The sequence below is a fragment of the Eleginops maclovinus genome, chromosome 5 (assembly GCF_036324505.1).
Source record: "Eleginops maclovinus isolate JMC-PN-2008 ecotype Puerto Natales chromosome 5, JC_Emac_rtc_rv5, whole genome shotgun sequence".
NCBI lineage: Eukaryota > Metazoa > Chordata > Actinopteri > Perciformes > Eleginopidae > Eleginops > Eleginops maclovinus.
Window position 1 is genome coordinate 13,299,297 of NC_086353.1, and position 15,972 is coordinate 13,315,268.

Sequence of the window (15,972 nt, forward strand, 5' to 3'; positions counted from 1 at the left end):
AAGAAAAGAAAGGAAGCAACGGAGGAGGGAAGGCAGGGATAGATGGTGAGGTATTCCAGGAGAAAATATGCAGGAAGGAGGGGGCGGGTTAGAGCACCTGGCGAGCGTCTTGTAAATAAAAAAAGAGAGTACAGATTTAAAAAAGAGGGAAGAAGAGTAAATGAATAAGACAAGAGTACGCGGAGAGGGAGGATGCTGAGGAGGAGGAAGCTGCCGGAAAAGAATAAAAGGTAAAATACTGCAAAGACGGGGAGGATACTGCTTGTTTATACATCTATACTAGAACACTATAAATAACACAACAGCCAAGGTCCTTTGCTGTTACCTATTATACATAACATGTAAGTTAGACAACAAACACCTACAGGAGGCTGCCTGCTTGTGCAGTATGACAGCGTTGACTGGTTATCACGGGCAAGCAAGACGAAACACCACACACCATTGGCTGATGAATTGAGAAACAGCAAAAGTGCAACCATTGGTTAGTTGTCATGAATATGCTGTTGGCTGATCCAGGGTCACGTGTGTGCTTGCGCGTGCACGTTATGTGTGAACGATGCAGGATTATGTGTGTGTGTCCCAAGCCCAAGGCAACCAGGCCAGCGGCTACAATTACAGTGACGGATGTGAAAGAACTGGGTCGGCTTCGCAAAAGATCTGCCCCTGGGACGACAAGACCAGCCAGAGCCCTGAATCAATACAGAACACATGCACACCCATACATATGCATGCAAAGACATACACATCCAATGTTGTATGTGACAAACATTTAAATAGAAACCAAAGGACATAAAAAACACCAAAAGGAAGTGGAACATGTACCACTCTGCACAAAAACTGCAAGCAGGCAAACACAGCTGCAGCTTTTACTTGATAAATTTGCTGTTTTCTTCTGAGCACATACAGAAAACTTCACCAACAAAAATCCAGATGTGTCTCTGGGCATGTGTGCCTGTCTGTCTGTCTCTCAATCATTAACTTTGACTCTCACTGTCAGAGCCCCAAAGCTTGTCTCCTGGGCAGCCATGTTTACAGCTCACCCACACACACTCTGTGACACATTGGGCACGTTTTATGCTCATCGTATGGATGTGTTTGTGTGTGTGTGTGTGTGTGTGTGTGTGTGTGTGTGTGTGTGTGTGTGTGTGTGTGTGTGTGTGTGTGTGTGTGTGTGTGTGTGTGTGTGTGTGTGTGTGTGTGTGTGTGTGTGTGTGTGTGGGTGTAGGGGAGTGGTACCTCTGGCAGAAAGCTTCTTGGTGTTGATGATTTTTGCAGCAAACTCCTGTCCAGAGGAGATCTTCACACACCTCCTGACCACAGAAAATGCGCCCCTGAAAAGTAAACAAGGTCAGAAATAGATTGATTATAAAAAAGCTCAATGTCACAATACAAGGTGTGATCCATACCATCCAATGTAAAATAAATGGTGGGATTCAGAACAGAGCTGATTAAAAAGAAAACCAGATACTTCACATTGATTGATTTGGAAAAACATGTTGTGTTTAAGCATGGCAGAAATCAAGCGATTTCATTGCGACTTAGATCACATATTGCAACCTGAACAATAGTATGACAAGAAGCTAAATGGGTTTGTTCAAAAAATCTGTTTTAAACTTGCATTCATATTGAAGGCAGACTGTAGCCTGTTCTTGAACTATTTTATTTAAGCAGGTCATACACTCTCCAGGAAGAAGTGCGTAAGGTTTTTTGGCACCAAGTTGATACTACGAGAGCTGCATGGGTACCAAGATAGTAATATTAGCGGGCTTGCTATGTCTTATGTGGTTGCAATTGCTGAATGTTTGGCTGTGTTAGCAAAATTGTCGACCTGTTATTTCTGGATCATTCATAAGAAGTGTAATCATAAATATGCATACGTAGCTTTAACTCCATATACACAGAAGCTGTGTTATTGTGATTTTACTCTGAAAGAGTAAGGGCATTAAATTGCAAAAAATACTGATTACTAAATAATGCTACTTTACCCGATCATTATGCTTAATGACCCTAACCCTAACAGCACTCAAATGACATATGTAAGAAAGAACAAACATGGAATAGCAGAAATTAGGTAGTAATGTCACATTTCTAAAATTGAATTGCACAAAGCATGGATGCAGGATCTGTGCAGCTACTCAAACAAACACACTCACACCCCCCTCCCTACAGTACACACTGTCCTCATCGCTTCACGAGACCATCCGCACCAACGAACGCGCCTACCAGCCTTGTACTGCTTAAACCATGTGTTATACTAGTGTTTCAAGCACATGTATGAAGATCAAAAAATTAGGTCAGCTATATTTGAGGGAGGAGAAGAGCTGAGTGCTGCATCTCTCATCTCTAAATGCAGCCATGGAGACGTCCGCCTCAGCTCAGCTCTGCAGCCATACAAGCACTTTGCTATTCAACCTCCATCTCTGTCGGTGCACGCCTTTTCTTTCAAATAAAAATGGTTCTCATCAGAAATAACACAATCATTTAGACACACTTGAATGCAGATACTAAAAAACACAAAAGAAGACAAGAATATGAAAAAATACTCTTTAACTCACTGTATTCCTAATGGCTGACAACTGTGGCATGATGTCTCTGAACAATTTGATATTTTCTGGTGTTATAACTGTTAATATATGAGAAGCAATGTATTCACTGCTGGGTATATAGCATGATCTGTCCCATTAACATGTTATCTAACATCCTCTGGAGTTAGCAGCTTGCCATTAAAGCTTACCTCTAATTTATAGGGGATTTAGAAAAGGACATTTTCAAAGTATAACATGTTATATAAGAAGCACTATAAAGCCCATATTCTGTTTACTGTATCTGTAAACCTAGTCTATATTGAGCTACATGGTGGAAAGAGGAAGAGGAAAAGTAGTTGCACTCTAACAGTAACAGTGCTTTTGTATTTAAAAATACAGAAAATACAAGCTTAATGAAAAAATCAAATTCCTTTCCATACATTGATGATTGTTCTATTGAAAACTAGTCATTTACTTTGTCTATTTATCAATAGTTACAATAATCTTAATGTTTAAAACAGTGCTGTTTTTGATATCAATCTACAAATAAATTGCATAACCACTGGACAATAATGTAATAACTGCAGATTTAATTATATATAAGGAAAAAATGTACATGATTAATAGATGTAATTGAAGGGGCTAAAACTTGCAGAGACACTGGTGCAGTACGGTCGCAACAATTTCCTGAAAGTATTACAGTATTTATCTTACTTAACGTGTACAGGTCTTTGTAAATATTTGCTTCAAAATTCATCCCTGGATAGTTGAAACAAACAAAAATCAGTGCAGGGGGGAAATGGTTCTGCCCACAGGAAAGAGATCAGTAAGTTAAAAGGTAGAATAAAAGCCTTGTGGTTGCATTATTAATGACAGATGGTGTAAGATGAACACAGCATAGGGTCATTAAGCAGGGGGCAGAGGCTGTAGAGGTTTCTTTTCCTTCACTAGAAACACAGGTTTCTGATAAAAAGGTGATGAAAGATAACTCTTCTGGTCAGAATGCTAAGTGGGAGACACTGAGTACATTTTAATCTCTATCTATGATTTCGCTGCACATACAGTAACTACTCTGAGCAGGGGGTGCTGGGTAGACTGCAGGTCATGACCATTCAGCTTCAAATACACGTCCACACTCGTAGGTACGTGGATCATTCTCTGTCTCCCTCTCTCAGGGGTGAGGAATTCCCTGCCTGTGTCCGATAATTGAACGCAGCTCGGTACTTGACTGGGGAATGTGTCATCTCCAACTACATGGTCTGCCGTCGCATTACTGAGTGTGTATTTCTGTCACGGGGGAGGAGGAAGAGGATTTGGTGAGCTGGATGTAGAGAAGGAGGGGGTGGTTTACCACCAAATATCACCATTTCACACACCCCGATGTTTTTCACCCCGGTTCAGTTTACAACATTGGAGCTCTCGACTGTAACACCAAAAGGTCGAAATGCAACATCAGTGGCTGTAGAGGATGGAGGCAAAGGACGACGCGCTTGCTTCGACATCTTCATAACACAAAACAGTAAACAGGGCATCAAATGAGGGATTAAAACAAATAGGATGCCTTTGCACAGGCCTTCGGAATACATGATAGCTCCTCCTGCATGACAGGTTTGGTGGCTACACTGTCAGCGCGAACACACACACACACACACACACACACACACACACACACACACACACACACACACACACACACACACACACACACACACACACACACACACACACACACACACACACACACACACACACAGAGCCCTGAATCAGATAGTCCCTATGCCAAGCCGCCTATTGCATAACAAGCTGACATTTCATACAGAGATGGTGCCAGATGATAAAATCATGCTTCCTTACTTCCCCAGCTCCTCGAACAGCTGATATTCGTCGGTAAATCTCGTGCAGATCGTTAACGCCATCCTGAAGGAAGTGCCCAAGGGGTGTGAGGAGACGCGGATAAGGTGCACTCACAAACAGTATCCACCACACTCAGTCGTCAACACCGCCCGTTTTTTTGTCCTGGACCTGCAAGCCAAACTGAGGGTTTCATGCACAGCTGAAGCACCTAGTTCGGGAGCTGTGGTAGGATGATTTCTGCGGCAAATGCACTGCCTGCGCGAGAGCTTCAATCTGGTCGAGAGTGCTTCCGGCGTTCTCGTTGGCTGGTTCTTTGTTTTCTTCACATGCAGCGGCTTGTCACAGCTCGAAGATGCATCATTTTGTGTGCATTCCGGTTTCTGTGGCGTGTGTCGGTGCAGCGTGGTGAGGTTCGTCTCTGCGCGCATCAGACGCCGCACTACCGCACCTACCCCCCGCTCTGCGCTCAGTCCCGCCCCTTTACCTGCATTCTCACTCAAGCCATTAACAAACAAAGACGAAAAATAATATATGATGCATAACATGAAAATAAGAAGTGTATTGTATCATGGGAATAATACCAACAGTGCCATGGGTAGCCTATATCTGCATTTTAATGAACCTTATCATTCTGGAGAGGTAACGAACAAACTAAATTACATTTACCAGAAACACAGTGGGCACTTGTGTTTGGGGCAAAAATAGATTAGGATTAAGATTGGGGCCACATGAGAAAAAAGGTGGGATGTGACTAAAAGTTTAAACAAAATTGAGTTCTGAGAAAAAAAGGCAGAATTCTGAGACAAAAACAGGATTCAATTGTTGTTTTTAACATCCCTCAAACATTTTCATGTGGCCCTAATCCTCTACCATTAATTGTTGACAATACAAGGTTCGACAAATTGTTATAATGGTCAGTTCACTATGTGTTTTCTTTTGTAGGCTATTCTAGATTTGTGTGAGAATATTTTCTTATTGTGTGGAGTTGTCCAGCAGTGGCTCAGTCAGTAGGGGCTTGGACTGGGAATCGTAGGGTCACCGGTTCAAGTCCCCAAACAGACATGAAATATGGAAAGTGGACTGATACTGATACACCTCCTAGGCCCTGCTGTGGTGCCCTTGAGCAAGGCACTGGACACCTCCAACCCCCCCTCCCCATTGCTCCCCGGGGGCTGCACAATAGCTGCCCACTGCTCCTAGTACTAGGATGGGTTAAATGCAGAGGACCAATTTCACTGTGTGTGCTCTGCTGTGTGCATGTATGTGACAAATAAAGACGGTTTCATCCTCCGATTCTATCTAAAGTTAGTACTTATCATACCAGACATGTGGATGGAGGCAATACACACGAAATACATTCAACATTAACCTTAATCTGTTAGTTGTCATAAACATTATTATTTCCTCTTAGAGCATGTGATTTATGGTACAGTATACGTTTACTGATTGACTTTATTGGTGCAATTAAAAGCACAAATATTCAAACGATGTCTGATTACAGTCTGCACAAATGTATTAACTTTATTATTCCACATAAGCACATGATGAAGGTTAGGCTCCGTGAGAAGATAGTGAGTTTATGACACCAGCTGCATTATTTGGTCTTTCTCAGAAATGTTGACAACAGTCCTATAAGGAAGTGCAATGCAGTTCTGGATTCTTAGCACTTTTTCCGGTAAGAGAAAATGGCTGTGTATTAATAAAACATTATATCAATATATATTTCTGTATAATAAATCGTATTAACATCATATATTGTATGTTCAATATAAAGTGAAACACTTCTTTCAAATGCAAAATGACAAATTAAAGTTTAAAAGACCATATTTTCTTCAATTTGTCATGCTTAAATCAGTTTGTATTGACTATAGATAGTTATTTTCAATTCATTACGTATACATTTAATAATATTCCAAAAGAAAATGTATCAGTTACTAGATTGTTGTAGGGGACAGTACAGTAGAATAGACAATGAGTAAAAAGAATGACACATTCCAGTTTCATTACATTTATAAGTATTTAATTACTCAATTGGTTGTTAGCAGAGCTACACAACTGAAAATACATTAACATTCCATAAATACATCAATAAATATGTTCACAAATATAATTTATATAGGAAACAACAGATATGCAGCCAACTCTTAAACAAACAATCCCAGACTGGGTAATAAATAACATGTTTGATGCAAACATATCCTTAGTGGCTACATTCTGTTGTCATTTAACACCTGATCTGGACATTCAGAGGCACTTTGTTGTTAAAAGGAGGTAACTGTGATGACAACAAATACTTTTTTGTAACTTCTCATTTGTCTTTAGGCTGATCTCTCCCAGTCTGTTCAGCGTTGTTTGCTGCAGAACAAAGAAAAAGACAATACAAATTAATTTGTGCATCAAAAAAGGTACTCTGTTACATTTCACAGGCACATCCTAAAAGTAGATTATTGTATCCTTGTACTGAATTACTGTATTTTACTTACTTGGACATGATCTTGTTAATCACTTTCTTCACCCAGGGAGCGTTGGGGTTAAGGCAAACCTCTTGGCCTGTCTTTTTCAGAGTAGCACTGCAGAACAAAGCAAGAAACAGACATGCAATCAGAACAGGTTGGTAAAGTAAATTACAAAAATTTAAAGAATCAATATCATCACTATCTAGATGGGCTGCAGGCTTTGAAATTAAGACGTACATGATCTCAGTCTCTTCACAGTGAGAGTTGGCTGGAATCAGCTCCACCTTCTCAATGTGACGGCCGATGGGTTTGCTCTCTGTCTCGATGCAGCGGCAGTGCAGCTCCACTCCCAGACTTCTCAGAGTCATCCCTGTTAGAAAAGGAGTCACAGGTGAGTTCAAAATGCTTAATGGATTGAAAAAAAGAATACAGCAGAATTTCACAGCAATTATTATTCAAATAGAAAACTGAAAATAATTGCTCAATACAGTTACATTTAATTATTTAATAGAAAAGAAACATACCTTCACTGGCGGCCAGGAAGGCCAGGAGTACCACAATAGAGATGGCAATGACTCTGCTGCTCGTCATTTTTCCTTTATTTAATTCTGCAACAATTAACAATAAAGATTTGAAAGTCTTTCAGAAAGCCGTCTGATGAAGCTTGAAGGTAAAAGTGAAGAAGGATCTTTTTATTCTAATGAATTTTTCTTCTCCTATTTAGTTCTTTCTCTCCTTTGCTTTTCCTTATTCTTGTTCACCTTTCTTGCTCTGCTCTTTGAATCTAGCGCTGAGGAGAAGAGTCTCTCCTTTTATTAGGGAAGCATCCAACTGGAAATGAGTCATTTCTCTGCCTCAGTGCAGGTTTCGCAATCTGGGACTTGGGCAGCTGACTGGGAAATTTTCACTGCGGCGTGATCCAATTTATGTGATTTTTCAAGGGGGATGATGGGTCAGCATTTGTCACTAATACAGAGTTATAATTTGGAAAAACACAGTGACTAAATACATGGGTTAATGTGACAAGAGTCCTTAAGAGAAATTTTTCTGATATTAGACATGGCTGCTAACAGTGTGTTGCACCACTGCTCAGACTGACTTTAACAACAAGTGATTCATGTGTTGTAAAATGAATACATGAAATACCTGAATGACTTTCTGATAAATGTAACACTCAGTTGTGTCACATCAAATGATTCAGAGAGGAATTTTTATTATTTTGATGAAGAAAATTACTTGTACAGCCAGATGTACAGCGGTCAACATCTGGACACCTACTAAAAAACAATGACAATCATTTCTAAACACTAAACTGCATGCACTGCTATGAGACATGCTTCCACCTAAAGCATTTTTCATTATTTAAAAGGCTAGAATCAAAGAGTCATGGTGTCTGATTTAAAAGTTTGTTTTCTTTTTTTTCTAAACAACTTGATTATACATAATAACTGAACAATCATTGTAATCACAATGATTACATTTTTCATTTGTTTTAAACCATGTAAATGCATACATGATTATCAGAACATCTTGCAAGGCAATTTATCAATGCTCATGCATTTGACATTCCTAAAGAAACATCTGGCAATATGCCAAAACATTTTGCAGAACTTAAGCCTGATGCAATTTCAACAGGCTCAAACACATCTGCCCGTACGTCACTAAAGCCCCTTTCACAGAGCAGAAGGAAGTATGGGGAAACAGGGACTAATTTTGCGGTTTGTCCCACTTAACTGTTGAATTGTTGCTTCACTTTAATAATGCCTGCTGATTGACCGGGGGGACAATGTAATGCCTGGAAAAAGAATAACAATTTCATTGAAATTATTTCTCAGAGCTTTTTTATTTAAATTATTATTTAATGATTTACAACTGAAATGAATGTCACAAAGGCTGGATTGCACACTTATAAGTAGTATTTTGGTCACTTACCTAGGTAAAAGTATTAATAAGACAATGTTGAAATACTCTGTTACATAAAGCCCTGCATTCAAAACTTTCCCATATACATGTGTAATGTATTATCATTGAGTAGGAGAAAGCATGAATTTGTATGTTGCATTTGACTGTGGGGAAAAGTTGAAGGTTGTGCTAATTTTTAATTGCTTTATATATTGCTTAAAGATCCTCAAACAACACTGTTTTCAGCTTTTGTGTTTTCCAATAGTTCATAAGGGGTAGGAAAAAAATTATACATTTAGTCTAAGAAGTAGGAGAATTGCTCACTCGGTTGAAAGGCCTGGAAAATGCTGAGGATACTCTTGGGAGCATTTCTGGACACACATAAAGGCCAATAGAGACTCTATTTAATTAATTTTTTACCAAGAATTGCACACTTTTTCTTTTCCACTGCTGATGTACCTAGCTTTTTTTAAAATTGTTTTATTTTTTCCATTCCATGTCTTTTAATGTCAATGCGAGTACCATGGGGGAGAGGGATTCATTGATACAGTGTACGACCAGTATTTCTTTGTTCTAAATGAAACATTCAATACAAATTTGAACTACAAAAAAAGGACAATTTACTGATAAATGGTTTTCACTCAAAAGAAAGAACATTTATAATTTGTTAAGAAACTGCGGCTGGTAGATAAATGTGGTTCAGAAAAAGTAAAATATTTGCCTCTGAGATGTAGTAGACTTAAAGTATAAAGCTGCATAAAATACAAATACTCGTGTAAAGTAAAAGTATCTCTTGTTCAAACGGAATTAACTGGAAAGTTATGACCATGATCTCATCGAAAACCTATTATATACAGTGTATGTCCTTTTATGTTGATTTTTATTTTGGATCATACGAAAATAGAAGCCACATGGTAACATCACATTAAGTCAGCATGTGATTAACCTCACTGGAAAGTTTCTGATTTTTCAGCTGACCCTGTTTTGGTTAAAGCCAGTTTATGTGGGGCGGTAAGTGAAAGGCACCTGACCAATATTAGTGATGATTTTTCTATGTTTTGGATTTTATTCAAATGTACACTGTGGTGCTAGATGCAAAGAGTTAATGTGAGATGAATTGAGTGGACATAGGTGGAGAGAGAAGATCAATGTTTAGGATATGTGCATTTATATCATGATTTGTTTTCATGTATAATAAAGTCAAAGACAAAGAGTTAGTGCAAACAGGAAACGGGCTCTGTAGCTGTATGGCGTAACAGAGGAAGTATCATTACAGTTTCCATTATGGCATGATTTGTTAAGCCATTCCAGAATATCCCCTTGTCCACAGCTAAAATGAATGAAACTGAATGAAATGACCCCGGCATCTTGATCACGGTTCATCATCATTAACAATAATAATAATAATAATAATAATATCAATAATAATAATCATCATCATTATCATCTGAATCATAATAAATAAAAATATTACATGCATTGCCGTTCTCAAGAGGACAAATTCCTAACAACCCCTGACCCTCCTCTATAGCACCATTTATGGGTTGAGTTTTTTACTTTTTGTGAGTAAAACATCTATTTGCTACAGACGTATATGACTCCCTGACAATGTAATGTAAGCTTTATTTTATCACCTGTTCGGGTTTTCCAGCATTAAACCACGCTCTAAGTCTTGTTACTGTAAGTCAATGCTTTGAAATGTATTCCCTTCTTCAGCATTGTTGTTATTTTGGTATTGAATTGCATCAAAAACAAAACACACATAAAAGTAGTCTATATTCTATTGTTTAATACAGCACGCTTGGAGATAAGTTACTCTGTCTCGAAATGATGATAACATGTACTATCCCCCTGCTTATCCTAAAGTAAAACTAGCCACATACAAACAAACCACCACGACACACTGATCTACAAGACTGAGTTAATGAGGATGAGAACAGGCGCTGGGAAAATCAGGAATGAATCATAAACTTGTCAAAGCCTGTTTTGCCTTTTTTAATTGTTTTCTTTGTGACTGAGAGGTAAGCCGAGGTATGCATCAGAATCAGAATCAAAATCCCTTTATTCGTCCCACAGAGGGGAAATAGAAATGTGCTACAGCAGCAACAGAGCCAAAGACAGCTTTACAAAAGAAAATATGCAATTTAAATTAATACATGAGCATTACTGTGCCACTTTAGTGTAAACTGACTCCACTGTGTGAACAATAGAAAACATTTAGATTCAGCTTCACTAAGCTTTGACGGTAAACATTGTTTATATAAAACATGAGGAAGTGAAACCTAAAAAAGAAGCCAGGGTCTGGGAATTTCAAGGAATGCAGACATTTCTGGATTGGCGAATGACTGGAGGAGGGGTTTAGGATTGACTGCTTTTTTCTCCTAACACACAAAAGTTTGAGTTGGGGTATCAATGTGTGGGTGGTTAGCCCTGCAGGAGTTTACATTCCCCAAGTGTGTTAAAGCGTCTCTCAATTACCATCATGCCAGGACAAACTTATCATCAGTACTGAGAACAGATGTGAAGTTCTCAGTGATGTTGCATGAATTTTTGGGGTTATAAATCAAAACAGGGTATTTCCAGATGCTTGAATACAACAGGAACAGATGGGAAAGATAAACAGTCTTGCGCAGATAGTCTCCACAGTCCAAACCAGTACGCATGCAAACGGAACCAGTGAAGTGGCTTTAAGTAAATTTGTTTAGTTTGTTCTGCACAGATTTCAGATACAGCAGAGCAGATATGTACATTATAACTATTGTGGCACTCGTACGGACAAGAACCTGTTTATGGTCTGCATTTAGCAACCAGCAGTACACTTTAATCTGTTTCTTTCTGAACAAATATATGCTTCTCTCATCTATCACAACTTCAGATATCAGGGGGATCGGGGAATGATTCAGCAATGTCGATGCGTCAGCAAAGAGAAAAAGTCAATAAGACGTGACATAGGAAAGGTGAAGGTGAACCCTGTAGGCCCCCACTGCAGTGATATAGAGATAATGTAAGCCATGGTGCCAAAGTTGATTACCTATGTCATATTGGGTCTGATAGGTTGTCTATAATGGTCTGTAATATCTCTTAAAGTCTTACAAGAAGAATTGATGTGTCTGATCTCCTGCAGTGCCACTTTTTAGAAGGATGGAGACCAGATCTTTACCCCAATGCTCCTTGGTTCAAAAAAGTGCTCAAGAGGAAACCAATGTACGTTTAGCATTACTGTATTTTTGTGAATGTGATGTAAAAGCAACAGCAAATATAATATTGAAATTCTCCATGTCAAGGTGTAAGATTTGAAAGAGATAGGCTTGCACAGTATGAGGCACCTCTTTCTACATAGGGGGAGTTTATGACCTTAGAGTCAACTTAATGGAAACTCTTGCTATGTTATGGTTTTCCAAGTTCTTCATTTTGTGTGTTGTTCATAATAATTCACAAGTGAACATGAGGTTATACTAATAAGTTATTTCTTAATTGTCATGTTTGCTTTACATTTAACCTTCAATGAAACTGGTTATCCGTTAGTCATGCAGCTCAGTGAGTGTTGTTGAAATCAAGAGATGACAGATCCCTTCCTGGCAAAACTAAAGCAAAAGTCTCAGTCTAATTCATGAGACTAACTCAATATTGGGAAATAAAAACATATTTCAAACAATAGTAATATGTTACACATTACATTTGAAGTCATGAAATTGAATTTTGTTTGTGTGTAAGTGAAATGAGCTTGCCTACTTTAAACCATACTGTATATACGGTTTTTTTCCTCCACTTTAGGCAGACACCTTGAAGAACAAACCTTCCCAGATTTAGCGGAGAGGGATAAAGAGAACCATTTTGTTACATTTGAATCACCACTGCAGTTCAAATTGAAAGCATGGACTATACTGATGGAGCCCAAGAAACATGTGTGGCAGTTTAGGTACTCAAAATGTTGTGCTTACATCTGCTACAAAACCTTTAATTTTCTTTTGTGACAAATAAAGACGCGGTGACACAAATGTATATTTTCTTATTTTTTATAATCAATAAAGAACTTGAAATGCAAGGGAGGACGAATGTTAATAATTGTTCTAGAAAAAGAAGAAAAGTGTACAATGTAAATTGTATACATTTTCAGACTGACAGAATATCACTCAAGTACATTGAACTGTCTGTCTACAAACTTGTTTCCAGAATTGATTTTGTCATATGTATCAAATTTGTATAAACAGTATACATTATAAATAATCAAAAGTTCGTAATGAGGAAAAACAATTTAAAAGCAGTTCTGAAATTTGGAGAACAACATTTGAGACAGTGTTTCTTGAGTCATAGAGGCAGCGTGAGACCCTGCACAGTCAGATACAATTCTCAGTGGAGGGACATTGCCACCTCGTGGACATAGGTGCACACTATCAGGACAGTTACCATTTGGTGTGGATGTAAATTTCACTCTTTAATAAGCGGCCGCATTGCTGACATTGCATGATGTTGCCCCAAAGCTAAACAGTCTATTACTTTATCATTTTAAAGAAAAACATTTCCCTACCCCTAATCAGGAGCCAACATCAATGCAATATTGGGTTTTTTTTGACCCAGCTATAATGACACAAGTAAGTGGAATCATAAAGTCATACATGAGTGATATGCTCCTAGCTTGAAAGTGTTTACTTACTTAACTAACAAATATATATAAATGTTGCTAGTTTACTTCTACAACCATTATTGTGCAAACCTTGTTTAATTCATGTGATTTTAAATTCAATTGAAAAACCTAGATTTTCTATTCAATTTCAACAATCAGGCAAATTCAACATATTCTCCTGCATCCATGGTATATTGCCTCCAGCAGGGGAGGATTGTTGAAACCAGGTGGATGCTCGATAAACATCACTACAGAGCTCTTAATCTGTGCCTTTCTTGTAGAAACGAACACTTTTCAAAGTTTTTCATAATACCTGTGTGAAACAGGACTTCAGCATGTCACAACAGTTACAATGTCAGCTAGCTGTTAATTTAAAATACTGTAGAATCATTGCCTGGTGCTGATTCACATTTCAGATCCAGCCACTCCCAGGTTATGTGTTTTAACCCCAGAGTTCCAGCCATTCCCTGTCAACTGACTTCTAGGCCCTCCGTCACAGCTATTCCCCATTCTGTCATTGGTTTACAAGTATTTATGCCAGTCCATTTCCCGCCATTCCTCGCCTTTGTCTCTGCTTGATAGTTTTATGGATGTTATTGCCTGTAGTTTCCACATGCCTGTTAGTGACTTTTACCTGCATAATGATAAATAACCTGACCTTCTGGTTCCAGTTATTCTGCTTGGTGGATGCCACTGGGAATGAGGCCAAAGCTGCAACCAACCGGTGTTCATCAGTGCCTCGCCAAAGTCCTCCTGCAAGCGAATGAAAGGCAAAATAAACAGCAAATGTAATATATCTGACACAAGGCTTTATCCACAATCATTCTCAGCGGATGTGTCTCACATCTAATATTTCATGACCATTTTATACTATTTAATTAAATAATGTTTTAAAATGGGTTCAACATACTGTAGGTATAAGTTGAGTTATACAGTTGCAAAACAATTAATATTTGCTATGTTTTATTATATTATTCTAGAATTATTGTTTTATAGTTTATGACAACACCAAGCAATGTTGTGGCTGTGTATTTTGTAACCAACTCAAAAACTTTTGTTGTTGTCTGCTGATAAACTACACATAGTAAAGCAAGCTGCATTGGTGCAAAGAAGTTTGCCCAAAGGCAGGAAACGTATGTCCTTCAATAAAATCTTTATCACATAACACCACACTAAGATTCCATGTCAATATAATACAGCATCTCACAAAAGTGAGTACACCCCTCACATTTTTGTAAATACTTTATTATATCTTTTCATGGGACTTAGATACAATGTAAAGTAGTCAATGTACAGCTTGTATAACAGTGTAAATTTGCTGTGCCCTCAAAATAGCTCAACACACAGGCATTAATGTCTAAACCGCTGGCAACAAAAGTGAGTACACCCCTCAGTGAAAATGGCCTGAATTACTTTATAATAAAAGTAACTAGTTACCAGGGAAGTAACTATTTGCGTTACTGTAAAAAAATTTTTTTAAAAGTTGTTATATATGTAGCCTATATATACACTTTACATGCACGTTCTTGCCTTTGACCTCGATGAATTTGAAGTATTGCTTATATCTCCACCTTGAAAATGCCAACTTTTCATCGGATTGCTCCGGACTCGCCATTTCTGCTGCTTCCTCGAATCTGTTTGGTGTGTGTGTGTGTGTGTGTGTGTGTGTGTGTGTGTGTGTGTGTGTGTGTGTGTGTGTGTGTGTGTGTGCGTGTGTGTGTGTGCGTGCGTGCGTGTGTGTGCGCGCGCGCGCGCGCGCGCGCGTGTGTGTGTGTGTGTGTGATGCGCGTGTCTTGGCGCGCGTGTCCTGGCCTGTGTGTAAAAACACTGGCTCCGATTGGCTACCATGAAACATGACTCTGCCTTAGCCAATCATAATCGCTTATCTCATTGTTAACCCACCCGGCCTCCTCACTGGCAGTCTGTGTGAACGCACCCCAAGCCTCGGATGACAACAGGCTACGGGTAGTTTATTCAATCAGTTCATAGTAACGCAGCGCATTTAACGTTCAGTAACGATAACGGCGTTGTAACGACGGAAACAGTAATTAATTAGATTACCCCGTTACTGCAAAAATAACGGCGTTACCTAACGGCGTTATTTCAAACTGCTTTATTCCCAACACTGCCTATGCATCATATTTTACTCTAATAATTAAATTATAATACTTTTAACAATAAACTTAGATCGCCTAGTGACAGGATGGAGCGAAAGTCACATATGGTTTATTCTCTCTAATTTAGCTAATTGTTTTGACAGCGAGTGGGAGGATCTAATATATTTAAGACATTAAAGAAATAAGGATATTAAGACTTAATTGTTTGAATGATGTAAAATACACAATAGTACCCGGATTTGTCAGATAAGGCTGAAGTCAGAGTACCACCCACTCTGCATCACACAATTAAATTGGACTGGGCTGACTTTAAACCACATTTTGCACATTTTTACTTAGAATTAGAAAAGGCTATGGCACCACATTTGAAGGCTATCAAAACTAAATGTGTATTTGATAAATATTTGTACTTAATATGTTACCTTTTGTTTTTTTATCACTCTTTACTTTATATTTGATTTCTTTCTTTTTTCTTTTGATTTGTTTTACTCTGT

General features: G+C 38.4%; 3 protein-coding genes and 1 long non-coding RNA gene across 13 annotated transcripts in view; 1 reads left to right on the top strand and 3 right to left on the bottom strand.

Annotated features, from left to right (window-relative positions):
• Nucleotides 1-4,790, bottom strand: part of camk2d2 (calcium/calmodulin-dependent protein kinase (CaM kinase) II delta 2) — a 31,062-nt gene extending 26,272 nt beyond the window's left edge. For all 9 annotated transcript variants that reach the window (XM_063883732.1, XM_063883730.1, XM_063883728.1 and 6 more), the window contains exons 1-2: nucleotides 4,380-4,790; nucleotides 1,237-1,331 (exon numbers count right to left, since the gene is read on the bottom strand). In XM_063883732.1, coding sequence (XP_063739802.1) covers nucleotides 1,237-1,331; nucleotides 4,380-4,441 — 157 coding nt within the window. In that variant the 5' untranslated portion in view covers nucleotides 4,442-4,790. The remainder of the gene's footprint in view (nucleotides 1-1,236; nucleotides 1,332-4,379) is intronic.
• Nucleotides 4,791-6,377: 1,587 nt separating this feature from the next.
• On the bottom strand, nucleotides 6,378-7,633 carry LOC134864240 (interleukin-8-like). Its single transcript, XM_063883066.1, has 4 exons — nucleotides 7,360-7,633; nucleotides 7,073-7,205; nucleotides 6,863-6,949; nucleotides 6,378-6,734 (listed from the first exon to the last, which is right to left on the bottom strand). Exons 1-4 carry the CDS (start codon nucleotides 7,424-7,426, stop codon nucleotides 6,722-6,724), a joined length of 300 nt encoding a protein of 99 aa, XP_063739136.1. The 5' UTR covers nucleotides 7,427-7,633; the 3' UTR covers nucleotides 6,378-6,721.
• A 2,351-nt stretch (nucleotides 7,634-9,984) lies between these two features.
• LOC134864434 (interleukin-8-like) lies at nucleotides 9,985-12,054 on the top strand. Its single transcript, XM_063883390.1, is given in 4 exon segments — nucleotides 9,985-9,989; nucleotides 11,613-11,741; nucleotides 11,862-11,893; nucleotides 11,896-12,054. Coding segments are annotated over 4 exon segments (222 nt in total). The 3' UTR covers nucleotides 11,952-12,054.
• A 683-nt stretch (nucleotides 12,055-12,737) lies between these two features.
• LOC134864241 (uncharacterized) lies at nucleotides 12,738-15,002 on the bottom strand. 2 transcript variants are annotated; one of them, XR_010165807.1, is made up of 2 exons: nucleotides 14,933-15,002; nucleotides 12,738-14,114 (listed from the first exon to the last, which is right to left on the bottom strand). It is a non-coding gene; the product is annotated as an uncharacterized LOC134864241 (long non-coding RNA). The 2 variants fall into 2 exon arrangements; XR_010165806.1 differs by having other exon boundaries at nucleotides 14,892-15,000.
• Between the last annotated feature and the right edge of the window lie 970 nt (nucleotides 15,003-15,972).

What these genes read in the sequence shown, in the direction of transcription:
- LOC134864240 (XM_063883066.1), bottom strand. Translation starts at nt 7,426, where the DNA reads ATGACGAGCAGCAGAGTCATTGCCATCTCTATTGTGGTACTCCTGGCC. An exon ending in CTTCCTGGCCGCCAGTGAAG is followed by an intron (nt 7,206 to 7,359) that starts GTATGTTTCTTT and finishes CTTTTCTAACAG; the next exon opens with GGATGACTCTGAGAAGTCTG. An exon ending in TGTGAAGAGACTGAGATCAT is followed by an intron (nt 6,950 to 7,072) that starts GTACGTCTTAAT and finishes TTTGTTCTGCAG; the next exon opens with TGCTACTCTGAAAAAGACAG.